We start from the raw sequence: 17,390 nt of genomic DNA on the forward strand, positions 1-17,390 counted from the left end.
AAAAACCCCACCCCATACGTCAGAAAGGATAGGGTAGAAATTACCATCTCTAGTCATCTAAAAGTTGCTAATTCTACATAAACCAAAAGGTTTTTTATTGCCAAAAGTGTAGCGGTAATATTTTGGTAGTTTAGGCTTATATTAAAAGGTGTATGATGAGGTTCAATGTAGTAGTATATATATATATATATATATATTTGAGGCAAAAGCGTATCATTTCAATTATATCGAATGAGTAATATGAGAGGATACAAGAGGGGTAGCCACTTCAGGGCAAAGAGACCAAGTACGTGGCCTATTACAAGATAAAGATAGGGAGATAGTTGGAAGGCGTGAAACATAGCTTCTACAGTCAGCAATCACGATGGTTGTACTGATTCCACCAATAGAAACTGAACAATAACTGAAGCATCGCCTTCTATAACCACATGGTGAAGATTTAATTCCAGTGCAAAGCTTCCGCTAGCTTCAAGTGATGTGCATGGCTGCAAGGGAAAGCAGCCTCAGTGGTCGTAGCTCCATCTACATTAATTTTTATGCAGTTTTGGGGAGGTTTAATTCATCGACTTGAGACATTATCAGTTAGCTGCGGCGTTGATAGAGTGGGGGAGGTGATCTTCGACTTGAGTGAAGAATGGAGATGGTATAGGCTTGCGCTCTGATGAGAACCGAGTGGGGATTGAAAGGTTGATGTTCAAACACCTTATTTCGATGCCACCATATGAACCACATCAATACAACAACATTCAAAAGGACATATCTGTCTGTCCTTGTTGAGTTTGGTCCAATTTCGACCAATCATGCAACACTCTCATTTACAACCCGATGCTTAGCTAAGTTGACCTTGGTGGGTAATGAGTCATGTAATGTAATAAATATTGCTTCACATGGGGAGGAATAGTACTCTGTTTCCACCAGTGCCTCCAATACACATCTCCATATATCACATTCACAGCTTCTACTAATTTTAAGCATGAGCTGCAGTACCTGGTTTTGGGAACCCAATTCCAACTATACTTGGATTTTCAACTTCGAGTAAATTATTGGTAGCTTTCCTTCTCCGTTGTATTGTATTTGTATACGAAATCTACTCTTCGTCCCAATAAATTTTTTCATGAGCAAAAAAATGAAATTTTATAAACTTTAAAACATTACATCAACATTTTCAATCAGGACAATAAACGGAAGCGTGCATCATTTGCATATTTATTTAAAATGTAAAGAGAGGTTTTGGCTGAGGTGAGTGCAAGGGAGGTTTATATATATATATATATATATATATAAAACATACAAGGGTGAAGGGTGATTTAAGTAATTTTCCCTAATTAAATTAGGTTGGTTCCAGGGTATATTTGAGCCATGCTACCATAATTAATTGTATCGAGTTTTTGTTGTGAAGGGAAATTAAATGAAACGAAGCCTCTGTTGTTTCCATCGTAATCCGATTAGATTTTGCAGCCGGTTCTATCTTTGCATGTTGCATTGCATCTATTTGTCTGTGTAACTATGATTTACATTTCTACTTGATAAAAAATTGTACCTTTTGTCTCATTTGCAGTCATTAGCTTCCTAACGCCATATTTGGGAGTGCTTATGTTAAAAATAAGTGCTTTTTCAAATAAACACTTATTTGTATTTGACATCCAATTTTTTCAAGTATATATTTTAAAAAATAAGCACTTATTTTATATTTGGGGTTTGGTAGTCTTTTTCTCCAATAAGCACTTAAGCAAGTGTTTTGACTATTTTATCCTTCATTTTCTATCAAATTTTACAAAATCATTTTTATAAAAATACTTTTACAAAAGCACTTTTAGGAAAGTATTTTTATAGAAGCACTCCTGTAAAAGTACTTTTATGAAAGCACCTTAATAAAAGTACTTTTATAAAAAACATTTTTGTGGAAGTACTTTTATGAAATCACTTTTACAAAATTACTTTTATAATATCAACTAGGGATAGTTTTATAAGTGTTAATTTAAAATTCAACTATGAATAATTTTGGAAGAAAAAATTAGAGTAAACTTAAAAAAAGCTGAAAATTTGGGCTTAAAAAATAAGTCTTTATTTTTAAAATAAGCACTTATTTCAGTCTTATTTCCCAAACACCAATAAGTGCTTAATAATGTGGTCCTGGCCCCAATAAGCACTTATTTTTAAGCACTCCCAAACATGGCCTAAATTCTCTCTCACATAAAATGGAAACCATATCATCTCATCTCACATGATAAGATCTCTTAAAAAAAAAAAAAAGAAAACTCACAAGTATGCAGAGAGCAGGGCATGTAGATGCACATAAGGAACATCTCTCGATGAATTTAACATACAAGTAGCACGAAAGATGCTCCCAATGAATGGTTGGATGCTTTGCTCTCATCATGTTCACACTTTTTTGCTTTCATGGAGTTCCAGGCTCTCTCATCTTACTTACTATCCCACTCCCAAATAATAACGAATCTTCCTCTTATGTCCATTCTCATCATTCATTTGAATTAGGACCACATCATTTTACTTCCTATTTTACATACTTTTCACAAACAAATCATACAATCAAATCTAAAGTAAAAATGAATCACAATTTACATTCAGCCTATTTATACTTCCACGCATTTACACTGATGCAAATCAAATTTTCCTTGCAAACAAACTGAGAGCAAAGAAAAGAAAGAAAAATCAAAGAAGAAACAAATTTTATGTCACATATCAATTTTTTGGCTAAGTACCTCGTCAGTGACGCCTGCTTCCAAGTGGCCTGTGACTCAGAGGCTGAAGTGGAGCTCCCTAGTGGCGAGCTACCTAGTGGCGAACTACCTGGTGGTGAGCTGCCTATGAGGTGCCGGGTAGGTGACGAACTGACCAGGTGTCGGGTAGGTGCTGAACTGACCAGGTGCCTAGCTGGGCAGGTTAGGTGACGAGCTTCCTTGCTCTTTAAAGTCCTACAAGGAACCAAATGTCAGAGGACCCAGGGTGGCTAACCCGGCGAGGTCGCTCCGATGCTTAAGTCAGTACTCTCATAGTAGACTACGAGCTAAAAATCATAAAGTGTGAGAGCTAGAATATGCTTACTTTCTTACTTTCTCTCTCCCCTTGCCCTTGGGGTTGGTGCCTTTATATAGGCATTGTTTGGCGTGGGCTTCACGCACCATATCTGATATTTCTACGAGGTCGTCTAAGTGGTTCGATATTCCTGGAGGTAATCGCCATGCACATTGACCACCCTCCGGATCATTCAGCACGTGGGCCAACTTCCAAGGATCGTGGGAGTGTTAGGATATGCATGCCGAATTCATCGGTGAGCATGTCTTGTAAGTCGCCAGGTCGGTGTCTGGGCCAGGTTGCCAGCTTGTGCTTGTGCTAGGTCGCGCCTGTGCCAGCTCGTGCCTGTGCCAGGTCGCGCCTGTGCCAGCTCGTGCTTGTGCCAGGTCGCGCCTGTGCCAGCTTGTGCCTGTGCCAAGCCACCAGATGGGACACCATCATGCCTGTGCCAGCTTGTGCCTGTGCCAGCTCGTGCCTGTGCCAGCTCGTGCCTGTGCCAGGTCGTGGTTTCGGGTGTCACTTAGTTGTTCTGAGGTGCCATGTGTCACAATATCATTGGAGGGTCAAATCTGCCCTCATCATTTGCCCCCCACTCCTGAGCCGAAAGTAACTTGGCGAAGGGAGTAGGTTTCTCCTTTTGGCCCGGAATGAATAATTCGATGAGCTCGTAAGCGTCGATTCAATTCCTTAGGCTCTGAGAGCGACTCGCAGCCCACTCCTTGATTTTTTCCATGCCGAAGAAGCGACTGGGTCTTATATGGTGAGGAGTTCTTCGCTAGTTCGGTATTTTGGCCCTTAGGCTCTAGGAGCGATTCGTAGTCCACTCTCCTTGACTTTGCCCATGCCGAAGAGGTGACTAGGTCTTGTGATGAGGAAGCCTCTTATCAGTTCATCAGTTCGCGCTTGGCCAGGCCGCTAGGTCGGCGCTTGCGCCAGGTCGCGCCAGGTCGGCGCATGTGCCAGGCTGCCAGGTCGCGAGCAGGTCGCGTCGGGCCGCACCAGGCTGCCAGGTGGGCACCTTAGAGCTATGATTGTGCTGCATCAGCCTCCTAATGCCGGTCACCCACTCCTACAAGAAGCTATTAGGAGCTCGACTTTCGGGGGCAACACTACTAACTTTGGGTCGCCAGCTCACACGGGAGCCTTGGAAGGCTCGACCAGCAAGGGCGCCCATGTAGTCTGTTGGCCGCCAATTCCCACGGAAGCCACGAAGAGCTCATCTTTGTAAAGGGGACCTCACGAAGAGGACTGATGAGGTTTTATCTAAATTGAAAGTAAAGTTGGTAGAGCTGCTTAGTCTGTTAGCTCCCTGCATAGTCTTTGAGTTCATAAAAAATGGAAAGTATAAAGTGAGAGTTTTTGTTTCTGAGAAATTATGATTTAGTTTTCTAGAAGAAGAGGACTTGGCTTTTTAGAGGAGGAGAACTTAGCTTTTTGTAGCCCACCGCAAGGCAGTTCGCCACCAGGTAGTTCACCACCAAGTAGCTCATCAAGGCAACTCACCACCAGATAGTTCGCCACTAGATAACTCGCCACTAGGGAGCTCCACTTCAGCCTTTGAGTCACAGGCCACTTGGGAGCAGACGTCACTGACGAGATAGTTAGCCAAAAAATTAATACCTGACCAGAAACTGTTACGTTAATACCCATGAAATATAGAGAACATTGAATCGGGTTTCCGAGGTTTCCCAATTCATTTCCGGCTGAAAATAAACATGTAACAAGAATATCCTTGTACAAATCATCTACGTCCTTTATACTTTTATTGGGAGATGGGAGTAGAGCTCTCCCTTTGCTTTTCCTTTATATCTTGTTTTGCAGGAAATATCACATCATTCGTCAGTTCTAATTAATTAATTAATGCATAACAAAAGTGCCGAAGAGCAAACGCAAACTGTTTATTATATATGTTGTAGCTAACTTTGGGGCCTTGATCCTATTCTTATAGGCTCTCTACGGAATACTCTGCTACAAATTACAAAACCTAGGCAAGAAGATCGCAAAATTCACATTGCCATAATTCCTCTCTACGGTCCTCTCCTGCAATGTTATTCTCTCAACTGTACGTACGTTCCTAGCTCGTTCGCTCTCTCTCTCACAGCAAGTTGTTAGAATAACAAGGAAGGTGGAGAAAAGAACCAAGTTCTGGAAACAGGTAGTGTAGACTAGACACTAGACATACATCTATTATTCACGGAATCAGGTGGTGATCAGGGCCTGTCTTAGGTTATGTGGGACCCATCACCTGTGGAACGGTGGTTCCTCCTTCCTCGTTCTGAGTGCATTATTGCGAGTAATTGGGTCCCATTCCCAAGACAGGTAACTACGACCATGGCCATGGGCCACAGTCAACGAAATAAAGGTTGTGGGCCGGTTGAAAACCCAATACATATATGATCCAGACATCCAGTCAGGAAGATAAGGGGTCTCAATCTTGGTAGTGGTGCAATTTATATTGGGTTATTGTCACCTAGTTGACCAAAAACCGATGACAATTCACAGAGAATAGATTGAAGGTGATAGGCATTAAATATCACATACACTTGATACATGTCTATTTGAATTTTGAACCAGCTGGATGGTCATTGGTCATTGGTCATTGAGAGGTTGGTCCTTTGATTCTCATATATATCAATCGCCCTCAGCTAAAATAGGTTGCCCTGCCCGGCCCGTGTTTCAACGTCATGGCTTCTGGGTTGAGCTGTATGAAGTTTATATATCGACCGGCGGAATTGGTGGTATTTCCACTGTATGTTCAGGTTACTGTAATCTTTCATTTCACCCCCTTTCTACTCAAATCAAGTTTCGTGATTTGCCTACCAATCTTGACCATCCAATTGCTGCAGCAGAGGTGTGTGATTATCGGTTCGACGACGGTGACCAATGGGCCGGCGACACTTGTCCTGTAAGATGATTGTAAGTAACTGCGTGACGTGAGACATGGCGCAACTATTTTTTTCGTCTCTTCTTTTCTTTTCTTTTCAGTGAATGCTCTTGTATATATATTGTGTTGTGGCCTTGTGGGTAGACTAAAGAGATGATGGCCGGCCGTCGTCCCAAATTCCAGTTCCCAGCTCCCACGGTCCAAAACTAAGAAAATCAAAAGGATAAATAAGCAGGTCTCTGCCGGAAACGAAGACAGGAGGAGGAGGAAAAGAATGGAGTGGATGGAGATACTTACTGGGTTGGCCCTGGCTCTGTTGGCCAGTGTGTGTGTTTACACGCACAGTGTTCTGTGGTTGAGACCACAAAGGCTTCGAGAAAAGCTGAGGAAGCAAGGAATCCAAGGTCCAAGACCTTCTATTCTCACTGGAAATGTGTGGGAAATCAAGACCATCCAATCGAAAGCAGCGGTGTCTTCAACAGAACGTCACGGACGTCTCACCGATGACTACGCGGCTCTCCTCTACCCTTACCTGGAATTCTGGAGGAAGCAATATGGTATGCTTCATATCTTGTTCCTCTCTCTCTCTCTCTGTGTGACTTCATGGTTTGTTATGTGTTTGGTTAGACTTATTAGTTCGACGGCAAGCTTCGGTGGTACGGGGGGAAAGGTGATGGGTGATAAGTACCAACATGAGCTAATCTCATCACAGCGAGGGTTGGGTGAAAATCGTTTTAAGGAGCCTACCCACCTAATAAAGAGAGTATACGTGGTGCATGCATGATTAAGATTACATGGAAGATAATCTGCAGTCTGCACTAGTACTCTCTGCCTCTGCCTCTGCTGAATAATTATGATGGATTTATTTGAGTGGTGGAGTTGGTTCTGTGCGACTAGCAGAGCAGCCCCCAAGCTGTTCATCCGCTGTCCACTGCTCTTGGCCACAGCCTCCATCGCCACCCAATTTTGTGATCAATTACTCCCTTCATCGTATTCAATTCACTGACTCAGGAGCGAGTGAGGAGGGCAGATATCATTATTTTGTTTGGACAGAAGCCGAAATTTCGCCTTCTGCTAAAACCGATACTCATGGCTTTTGGATATAATACCGTTTTATGGCCCTATTAAAGCGGTGACTTCATCTAATTCAAAGTGGGGTCATAACAGGCTTGATTTCGTTGTTTTTTTAATTAAATTTTAATCCTGCTCTGCTCTAAGATATTGTCGTAGCAAAAGTAGTTTGACGAATTAAATGGGGGCTCGGCCCATTTAATTAAGACAAAGACAGGATCCAAAGGTACTAGTCTACTAGCTACAGCTAGCTAATAGCTTAGCTCGGCCGGTACACGTAGATGTGGTCTCCACCAATCCCCATTATCTCTGGACTCTGGAGTTCATTAATCCATATATTATGACTCTCAAATCGAAAATTAAAAAAAAAAAAAAATTGTTTGTTGACTGAGGGTTAATTTGGATACCATGCAGGTCCAATATTTACGTACGCAACGGGGACAGTGCAACATCTGTACATAAGTGAGCCCCATCTGGTGAAGGAAATAAGCCTATGTAGATCTTGGGACTTGGGCAAGCCTGTATACCTAGTCAAGCAGTTTTGGCCCTTGCTTGGACTTGGCATTACCAGGTCCAACGGGCAGCTTTGGGCCCACCAGAGGAAAATAATTGCACCCGAGTTCTTCATGGACAAAGTCAAGGTATTTTCATCAATTTTAATTTAATTAATCCTAATAATAGTATGCATGGCCAATCAAACCTACTTCCAAACTTGTGCAAGTTGTCAAGTGTTCATGCAAATTTTGTACTGGTCATTTCAATTCCTCAGAATTCCACATTTTGGATAATTGGTACAGTGGAATCAAGGTTCAAAGTATTGTACTTAGAAACGGCCGATATATACTTTTTCTTTTAGTTTTTTTTTTTTAAGTTTAGTTTTTTGGGAAGCTTATAAGATATTTTTTATGATTAAAAAGAATTCGGGGTCAGAAATACTTGGAAACAGGCGGTGTTTCGGACCGTATCTTTTTCAAAAGATACGATGCGATATGCCCTATATCGGGCATGTCGTATGAATACTTTGAACCATGGGTGGATTCAAATTCTATCTCTACAACACAAACTATATATTTCAGTATTTCATGCAGGGAAAGAATTTCTTCATTCATATTTTGGTTATGCTAATTGCTAACTGTTGTTGAAAATTTGGCTAATGGACTTCCTTAAAAGTTTTGCATCAGAAAAAAACACAATCAGATGCAGCTATATATATATATATATATATATTTCCACTGTTTAATTTATTGTTTCACTTTGAAAAATTATTATGCTTCTTTTCTTTACAATAATTATCTGTAGGGAATGGTGGGACTGATGATAGAATCTGCCCTGCCACTGTTGAAATCATGGGAGGATCGAGTTGAAGGGGATGGAGGAATTGCAGACATTAGAATAGATGAGGATTTAAGAAACTTATCGGCAGATGTAATCTCAAAAGCTTGTTTTGGGAGTTCTTATTGCTACGGCAAAGAGATATTTTCACTAATTTGGGCACTTGAAAGGACTGTTTCATTTGCAGGAGTACTTAATAAAATTCCTGCTTTTAGGTATTTACATTACACTCTCTAGCCCATATAACTTAGGGTCTATTTGATTTATAATTGGAATCATAATTAAAATGATCTATTTTTATATAATCAATTGGAATGGAATTTCATTCTTAAGGAGGGGACAGGAAACTTGATTCTAATTTTGTCCAACCAAATAGTTGGAATCAGAATTATTCATTCCGATTCAGGACCCCTATTCCTGCAAAACAAATGGGCCCTTACCGGTTTCATTGCTACGATATGTTCCGGACCCCTATTCCTGCAACATTTGTAAAGATTATATTACGTTGCAACATTTACAGCTTGAGATGCTTTGCAGATGCCTTCCAACCAAAAACACTAGGGAGGCTTGGAGATTAGAGGAGGAGATCAAAGAGTTGATTCTGAAGGTGGCAACAAAACGAAAAGAAGAAAGTAATTATGTAACATCATGTGAGACTGAAAAGGACCTATTACAAATGATACTTGAGGCTGCCTGTGCTGATCAGCTTGACCAAGAAACAGCTAATCGCTTCGTTGTAGACAACTGTAAGAACATATATCTTGCTGGCCATGAGACCGTTGCTTCAGTTGCCACATGGACCTTGATGCTACTGGCTTCACATCCCGAATGGCAGTCACGTGCTCGCACCGAGGTCTTTGATGTGTCCGGCGGTGGGTTGCCAGATGCTGACTTGCTTTTCAAGATGAAAACGGTATATATTATCATCACTATCATCATTATTATTATATTAGAAAATAAAAACCTATTTTCGCCCCAATATAATTAAGGGAAAATTCCTGTAGTTGTACTTTGGCTCGAGTGATAATTTAGTTTCCAAACTTTAAAATGTGATAATGCAGTATCGAACTTTCAAAATGTGGCAATCTACTACCTATCGTTAATCAGTCTATTAAACAGTCGTTAAGTGACATTTGAAAAATAAAAAATGCCCTTTGAATGTCATCTAATTCTCTTTATTAACTATTCAAGCCTCTTCTATTCAAAAAAGCTGATGACTGTTTAGAAGAATCTAGAATTTGGGTCTGTTCATTTTATTGTCAAGGTTTGGATGGTTGATAAAAGTAATTAGATGGCATTCTTAGGACATTTTTTACTTTTCAAATGTTACTTAACGGCTGATTAATGGACTGGTTAATGACAAGTACTGGATTGTCATATTTTAAAAGTTTGAGTACTGAATTGTCGCATTTTAAAATTTGATGACCAAATTGTCACTCAAGCCAAAGTATAAGGTACCGATCAGAAATTTTTCCTATAATTAATTAAATTTCAGCATAAAGTATGAATGGACCTGTTCTTATCCATGCTTCAAACCCGATAAACTTTCATGTGAGAGGGCATGTCCAAGAATAAAAACTTATATATCCACAAACCTCACCTTATAGCTTAACTTTTAGGTTGAAGGGTTCACTGAGAATAATAAAATCTGTTACTTAACTTAAGGGGTGAAATTTCAATATTATATATTAACACGGTTGGGGGTTTTGATGAGTTGGATAATACATTCATGGTTTTGTTAAGTTGTGGCCTGTGGATAAGATTTTGTTGGTCTATGGTTCATATGATGAGAATGAGAGGATGCTCATCACAGACGTATGTAAATGCTGCAGTTGACAATGGTGATTCAAGAGACCCTTCGGCTGTTTCCTCCAACATCGTTTGTTTCGAGAGAGGCATTTGAAGAGATGCAGTTGGGTGGTTTTCGCATCCCGAAAGGTGTAAACATTTGGATTCCCATTCCTACATTGCACCGCATCCCTGAAATTTGGGGGCCGGATTCGGATGAATTCAAGCCAGAGAGGTTCGCCCACGGAATATTTGGTGCTTGCAAGCTTCCACAAGTATTCATTCCGTTTGGACTGGGGCCTCGCACATGCTTGGGCCAGAAATTTGCCATGGCTGAGTTGAAGACTGTTCTTTCTCTACTGCTTTCTAAGTTTTCTTTCTCCCTCTCTCCTAAATATGTTCATTCTCCCTCGTTTAAAATGGTTTTGGAGCCCCAATATGGAATGAATCTCCTTGTAAGCAGAAGATCTAAAGCAGGGCCTTAGAAGGTGATTATATAGGCTCTTTTTCTTTTATTCCCTTCTAATATTCAATTTCATTGTGGCATCTCTCTCTTCTAACTTTTTAGTTTTGATATAAAAGGGACTAACGGTGAGTGAATGGGTAAGTTATACCTGGAACCAAATGGAATCGATCTCAAATTGACCTTGAACCGACTCTACCCAATTTGTTACAGGATAGAGTCTGATTCCAAATTCTTCGAACTGACTCCACCCAGGTCAATTCCAAGGCCTAGGGGTTTATCCTACCCAAACCTATTCAATGAACCAACTTTGGTGGAACTGGCCTTGGTGAAACCTGTCTTGGAAGTTGGAACTGAACTTGTCTTCAAATAAATCCCAAAATACTTTTAGGAGTGTGAAGATTTAAACCCAAACGCTCATGATTACAAAGGCCATGGTGTCACTTGAACACTTAGTTACTTAAGTTATTTAATCATTTGTTTTCATTTTAATATTTGAATGTGTACAATAAGTAATGTAAAAGACTCAAAGGATAGACCCTGGAACCGACCTCGCAACCACCAAGGTCAGAACCGCCTTCACAGGTTAGGTTCCGATTCCAAAAACCTGGAACCGACCCCTATAAGATAGGTTTCGGGTTTTGCCATAAAACCAAACCGAACCGACCCATGCTCACCCTAAGAAGGACCAAAAAACTAGGCAACACTACAGATGTTTTTTTTTTTTTTTATTCAGAGTGAAATTGCCTTTCAGTTGAAACGAATGGAGATTTTGGAAAGTTTTTCTATAAGACGCCTTTGGGCTGCGATGTAAATTTTGTTTAAGGACTAAGGTGAATATCTACATGCCTGACAGTGCAAACTAAATTACACAACAAACAATACCTCTCTTCCTTTTCTTTGCCGTGTAAATTTTGCACCCGTAAAAGACTAAAGTGGTACAAAATTTCGCATTAACATTATTTTTGGTTTGATAGAAAACGAGAGAGAAACAGGAAGGTTATTAGTAAAATTTGCGAAACTTCTTAAGAAAATTCTCTCAATTTTCTATTTCTCTCCAATACAGACTTCAAAAAATAAATAAATAAATAAACTGAAAACAAGTGAGAACACTGTTTGTTTCAAGAAAACACATATTAAAGAGCTATTTTGTTTTCCATTTTTCTGCTTATGTGACACATTCTAAAAAAAAATTAATAAAACATTAATATTGAAAAACACTAAATTTGCATTGACTCCCTACAGAGCATGCCTCACACGTGCCCACAGCACATCACAACCATAATATTCACAATGCACAGTTGGGAATCGATCCGAATTCAGGAACGTCATCTTAGCAGCAGGGAAAGTATGTATTAATTAGCTCTTATATTTTATGTTGTACTCCACGTTGAATTGTAGATTTGTAGGTGCGATGGGAACAAAGCTCAATAAATTCTATAGTTTCTTGTTATTCTCATATTAGTTTGCTTAGTGCAAACTCTAGATTCTATGTGAATCATAATCATGATCTTATGCTCGAGTCGTCATTGTTGTGGTTATTATATGGACCGGCCAGGCCAGTCCTACATGGGCCACGATATCAGCTATAACATTTGGCTCATGAGCCTGGTCCACATGCTAAATGGGCCAAACTTGGGATGAGAACTGCAAACCTAAATGGGCTTACCAATGTGCATAAAAGGGCATGCAGGGCGTAGTGTACATATGAGTGACATGATGCAATATTTACACAAAAAAGGACTTAATCTCCTTTCTGCAGTTAAAAGGAGATAAGTCCTATGCCAAATGCAGCCTTAGACGTTTTAGATAAGTTAACAAATGGAAAGAAAATTTTCAATAGGTTCCTAACTAATAAGTGATATGAAAACAAATTATATTAAGATAAAGTAAAAGAATATAAATGATATCTAAAAATAATTCTAAGCACATAAAATAAAAACAAACCAAAGATTTAAATAAGAAAGCTAAAAAAACATAGGAAGAGCAAACAATTAATATATCATAGGCCTGTGCCTATCTTGTCGTATCCATCTTGGTTTCATGTTAATGGGCTGGATCACCGTAGGCCTAAACCTCTCAGTGTGAGTGTGGTAGAGTCTCTCAAAACAGCTAAGGCTGTTTTTCCCGAACAGCCAAAGTGATGTCCCCTATATGTGGTGTGCTGGACGGTGGTTGGACTAAACTACTAAACTATGGTGATGGATGATCTCATGATCTCATCACTTGCGTTCGTTGCAACAAAAAGGAAAATCAATTAAAAAAAAGAGAAAATTCCCTATTAGTATCCTATATTTTGGGCCTAGTGTCACTTTTGGCCCCCAAATTTTAAAATAAGATAATTTAGTATCCAAATTTTTAAAACGTGATACTCCAATACCTGATGCTAACTAGTTGTTAATCAGCCGTTAAGTGGCATTTGAAAATGATATAAATGCACTTCAAGTGTTATTTAGTTTTCTTTATCAACTATCTAAATATTGACAAAAAATTAACAGTCTCAAATCTTGCTTGTCTTTTCCATTCAAGAAAGTTGAGGTACCTTTGAGTGGGCATTTTGGTGACCCCAACTTTCTTGAATAGAAGAGGCAATGATCTGAAAGTGTTAATTTTTTGTCAATGTTTGGATGATTGATAAAGAAAATTAGATGACACTTGAAGGGCATTTGTGTCTTTTTCAAATGCCACTTAACGACTGGTTAATAGGTAATTAACAACAGATATTGGATTATCACATTTTAAAAGTTCGATTAGATGGTACTAATCGTAAATTTTCCTTAAAAAAATTTATACACTCCACACGTAATCCTTTTACCCTAATTTTGTATTTTAGATTCCCCTATCAAAATCATCCGATATTCTGTAGTAAGAAGAAAAAGTTGTGGACTCAAAATTGCTGTGCCTCTACGGGTTATATGGCGACTATCCTAAAAACGGAATGTAACGTATATATATGTATGAGTGTACTTGAATTTTTTTAATCCAGTACGATACTATTTCATAGACTCAAATTGATTATCAATAAAAAAGATTTATTATTATAATTTGTTCAACTACCCTTAAAATCTATATATTAAGAATTTGAAACATGTCCACTATGAATAAATAAGTGACTCCTTAGGATTTATGGATTTTCCCACTTTTTCCTATTTTTTCTTTTAAACCAAACACAGCTTTAACGTGTTATGTGTATACCACCACGTCAGAGGTGCAGAGACAGAGACAGTGTCACAGAATTATGTAATAATATATAGTTTCTTTTGTTTCTTTTGTTTCTTTATAAAAATTACTGAATTATAAATCTTGGTTAATTATTCGTGTCTGTCCGTTTCAGAGTGAGGAATTTAGTTTCCAACTTTTTCAATTTAATTTGTTTTGTTGTAAATTACAAGGAAAACGTGGTTTCCGTTGTAGGAAAAGACATGAAAAAAAGTCGTCTTCCCCTCGATTAAGCCCAGAGTAAGAATAAGAGAAAAGCCAAAACTAAAATTTAAAATCAGACAACAAAGAAGAAAATTAAAGAAAGAAAAAAGAGGGAAGAGAAATGACCACCTACCTTCTGATTATTTGTTTTGACATATTGTATGGGCCCTGAGGAGTGAGGACACCCTCTTTATGTTGTATTTTGATCTTAAAGTGAGACCATAGGGTTTTCAATATAATCGCAAGGTGTCAACTGGCTGGTTGGTAAGGTCAGAGGTGCAGAGAAAAAAATCCTATTTATATGTATAATTCTTTAGAGTAAAAAAAATCTACAATTCATTGAAAATAATATTCAATCAAACACATAAAGACTGTAAAGAATTATTAGATCTTTATATGGAAATGCAGTTTCTAAGACTAGAGAGTAGACCTTCATCACCGAGTCAGTAGCCTTTGTTTTTTTTTTTTTTTTTTAATTATTCATAGGATTATACAACGAGGGTAACCCATCTCCCAAATATATTAACCCCCAATCCTTCTCCATGTGGAATTCAATCAAAAGCTTCCACTACAATCATCGAGAGACCTTACCAACCCGCCAATTGACACCTTGTAAGATCGTAACCTTTAAGCCTTGAAAAAAAATGATTCAAATACAAATACATTCTAAGACTTGTGTTTGAATAAGATTCTAAGGTTTCAGAATTTTCAAAGTAAATTAAATTAGGTTGAATTTTCAAACTGAGTGAGAAGGGTGTCATCAACCTATCATGACCCAATTAGCAAACAATTTAGGGAAGTTAACAGGGCAATTAACCGACCAAGGCCAATCTCAGCATACTTGAGCCTCAGACCGGAGCTGCTGCAAGCGTCGGAATCCCTATCCAAGCCAGAAAAGCGGCAATTCGGCGTAGTGCATGAAGCACCCCATCTTGAAAAATGCTCTGCGACTACCACCGCTGGACCCTACCTATTAACAAATTTGGTACACTATATTCAATTGGGTGGTAGTGTTGAAGGGACGAGAATATTGGTTCATAATTGAGCAAGATCATGCAGAAAAAAATAAAATAAAATAATTAAATTGAGCGTGATCAGTTGGCATGCATTTTTGTTTTGTTTTGGATAAATTTCTCAAACTATCCTTATAATTTAGCCTATTGACTAAGAGTATTCTTTTTGTTTGAAAATTCACAAACACTACCTTTTGACAATTGATTAATATTTTCGTTACCCTTAAACCATTCAAATGTATATCACCTAATTGTTATAACTTCAAAAAATATCCAATTTATCCCTGTTATAACTTCCACCACCACCATCTTCAAGACGTACACTTCATCATGGGACCATGGAGGGATATTAACCTTGAAAACCAGAGACATGCCAAATAGTCTTTTTGTTAACGAATATTAAGTGGTGCTAACAATAAGGGAAGTATTAGTCAATTATCAAAAATAGTAGAAATAACTTTAATCAATTTTTAAATAGTAAAAATACACTTAGTCAATTAATTAAACTATAAGAATAGTTTAAGAAATTTACCCTTTTATTTTTTACCGGATCATATATGGATTCCTGTCTGTAGAGAGAGAGAGAAGGGTTGACCATGGGAGTTGTTTGAAAGACGTGTGGAGAGTTAAAAGACCCCCAAACTTTAACTTGCCAGGTGTAATGTTTACTTTCATTTTGATTGAATGAAAGCAATGTTTGAAGTTTGAGGTTTGAACCGGTTAGCTCCATCAGTCTCTTTTGAGGAAGAGTCATCCATCCGGTGCAGTCACCAGTGCCCAGTGGTGGGTTCCGAGGTGGCGAGCTCCCGATCGATTTGTGGGTCCAGTATGGCCATATGGACGCCAACTCTAACCAACACTTCTGACAATTTAAAAGGAAAACAAGCCACATCAACGCCGCTGCCTTTGGCAAGCAGGGTAATGAGACCTCTTCTAATAATGGTTTTGAGCCTTTTGACCAGGGACAAATCCAAAATTGCTTTTAGCCATCAGATCAGAAAGAAAGCAAAAAGAAGATCATGTGAAGGACCATATCTAACCTACTTTACATTTACTCACTCCGGTTGGGGAATGGGGATGCTTACCTGTCTACGGAACATAACATGGTCAACTCTAATAATAATGGGAACCCGAGGCAATTTTGGCAGGCCAGACTCCAGAGACGTCAGACCCCGCATGAAGCACCCCAGGTACTTCCCTAATATGCTGATGCTCTCATTGTTCCTCTATAAAATCCAACTCTATCTAACATTTATTCTTTGCGCTCTCTCTCTCTCTCTCTCTCTCTCTCTCTCTACTCTGAATTCTGAACTCTGTATTGAATTTTCCATTCCATGGCAACTGAGGGAAGATCGACATATCCTATCGATCTATGTTTTGATCTTGATCTCGTTCTGACGGTTCCGGAGGATTCAGGAGAGGTCGCAACATCAGAATCTTTGGTATCTGACATGCCGACTGTCTATACCGCCGACGTGTGTACGGTGTGCATGGAAGAATTGGATGCAGCACCTGGTAAATGTGGAAAACAAATGCCCTGCGGCCACGTCTACCATCCCACTTGCATCTCCACCTGGCTCTCTCTTTATGACTCCTGCCCTGTCTGCCGCTCCAGCGTCTCCGGCCATGTCTCGGAGTCCGAATCCCGGAAAACTTCTTCTCCGTAGAGATATTTTCTTTATTCATTGTACTGTCATGGCAATTTGTTCGCAATAAGAAATAAGAAACTCACTTTATTTTTTATTTTTAATCCCAGGAAAAAGAATTTGGCGTTACTCTCATAAATCATAAATCATGTATCTCATCATGAGAATTGCTTTTTGATCCAATAAGCAGTTATTGAAGGCATGATTATGCTTATAACACACATCTGCAACACTGCGCAGGGAACTAATTAACTTGCACTGAAACAATTTTCCACTTGCCGCATTTAGATTCAAGAAAAGGGCATTTCTATTGCAAGCATTCCTCCCACAAAAAAAGTAGCAGGCAGCTCATAAGCTTGCATTTAGGGCCACGAAGTGAAAAACAGAGGATTTTATAATTTTTATTGCCAACTCCGGCGCATTGTTTTTTCTTCTTTCGAAATGAAAATTATGTAATCTAGGTTTTGCCGGCAAATGCGTTCTTTATCGGTTTGCTCTTGCTGTTTTCTTCGTCCGGCCGGGTTTCAGATTACAGGAAAAAGCGTTCCACCCATAAACCATGTTGTATTGTGCTTGAATTATTGTTGTGTGGTTTTCAGCCATCGCTTCATGTCCCAATCCTTAGCTTTGTGGTGGGATTAAAGGGGTGTTATGGACCTGATGCATTCTTAGCTTTATGGGTCCAATACTTCTAATACATGTTATTTGGGGATATTTTTGATTTATGCGAAAAG

At 39.0% G+C, this 17,390-nt stretch overlaps 1 protein-coding gene and 1 long non-coding RNA gene across 5 annotated transcripts; both read left to right on the forward strand.

The window, feature by feature from the left end:
• The first annotated feature begins 5,644 nt into the window (after window positions 1-5,644).
• On the forward strand, window positions 5,645-10,657 carry LOC104592059 (cytochrome P450 714C2-like). 4 transcript variants are annotated; one of them, XM_010251208.3, is made up of 7 exons: window positions 5,645-5,795; window positions 5,886-5,952; window positions 6,065-6,477; window positions 7,406-7,632; window positions 8,291-8,538; window positions 8,861-9,236; window positions 10,156-10,657. In XM_010251208.3, the coding sequence occupies exons 3-7, from the start codon at window positions 6,195-6,197 to the stop codon at window positions 10,594-10,596; spliced, it is 1,575 nt and encodes a 524-aa protein (XP_010249510.1). In that variant the 5' UTR covers window positions 5,645-5,795; window positions 5,886-5,952; window positions 6,065-6,194; the 3' UTR covers window positions 10,597-10,657. The 4 variants fall into 4 exon arrangements, with proteins under 4 accessions (XP_010249510.1, XP_088749028.1, XP_088749029.1 ...); XM_088892903.1 differs by having other exon boundaries at window positions 5,664-5,785; XM_088892904.1 differs by having other exon boundaries at window positions 5,704-5,785; window positions 5,883-5,952.
• A 5,237-nt stretch (window positions 10,658-15,894) lies between these two features.
• Window positions 15,895-16,817, forward strand: LOC104592061 (uncharacterized). The gene is made up of 2 exons (XR_016079834.1): window positions 15,895-16,200; window positions 16,362-16,817. It is a non-coding gene; the product is annotated as an uncharacterized LOC104592061 (long non-coding RNA).
• The last annotated feature ends 573 nt before the right edge of the window (window positions 16,818-17,390 follow it).

The sequence above is a fragment of the Nelumbo nucifera genome, chromosome 8 (genome assembly GCF_055504915.1).
Source record: "Nelumbo nucifera cultivar China Antique chromosome 8, China Antique-T2T, whole genome shotgun sequence".
Taxonomy (NCBI): Eukaryota; Viridiplantae; Streptophyta; class Magnoliopsida; order Proteales; family Nelumbonaceae; genus Nelumbo; species Nelumbo nucifera.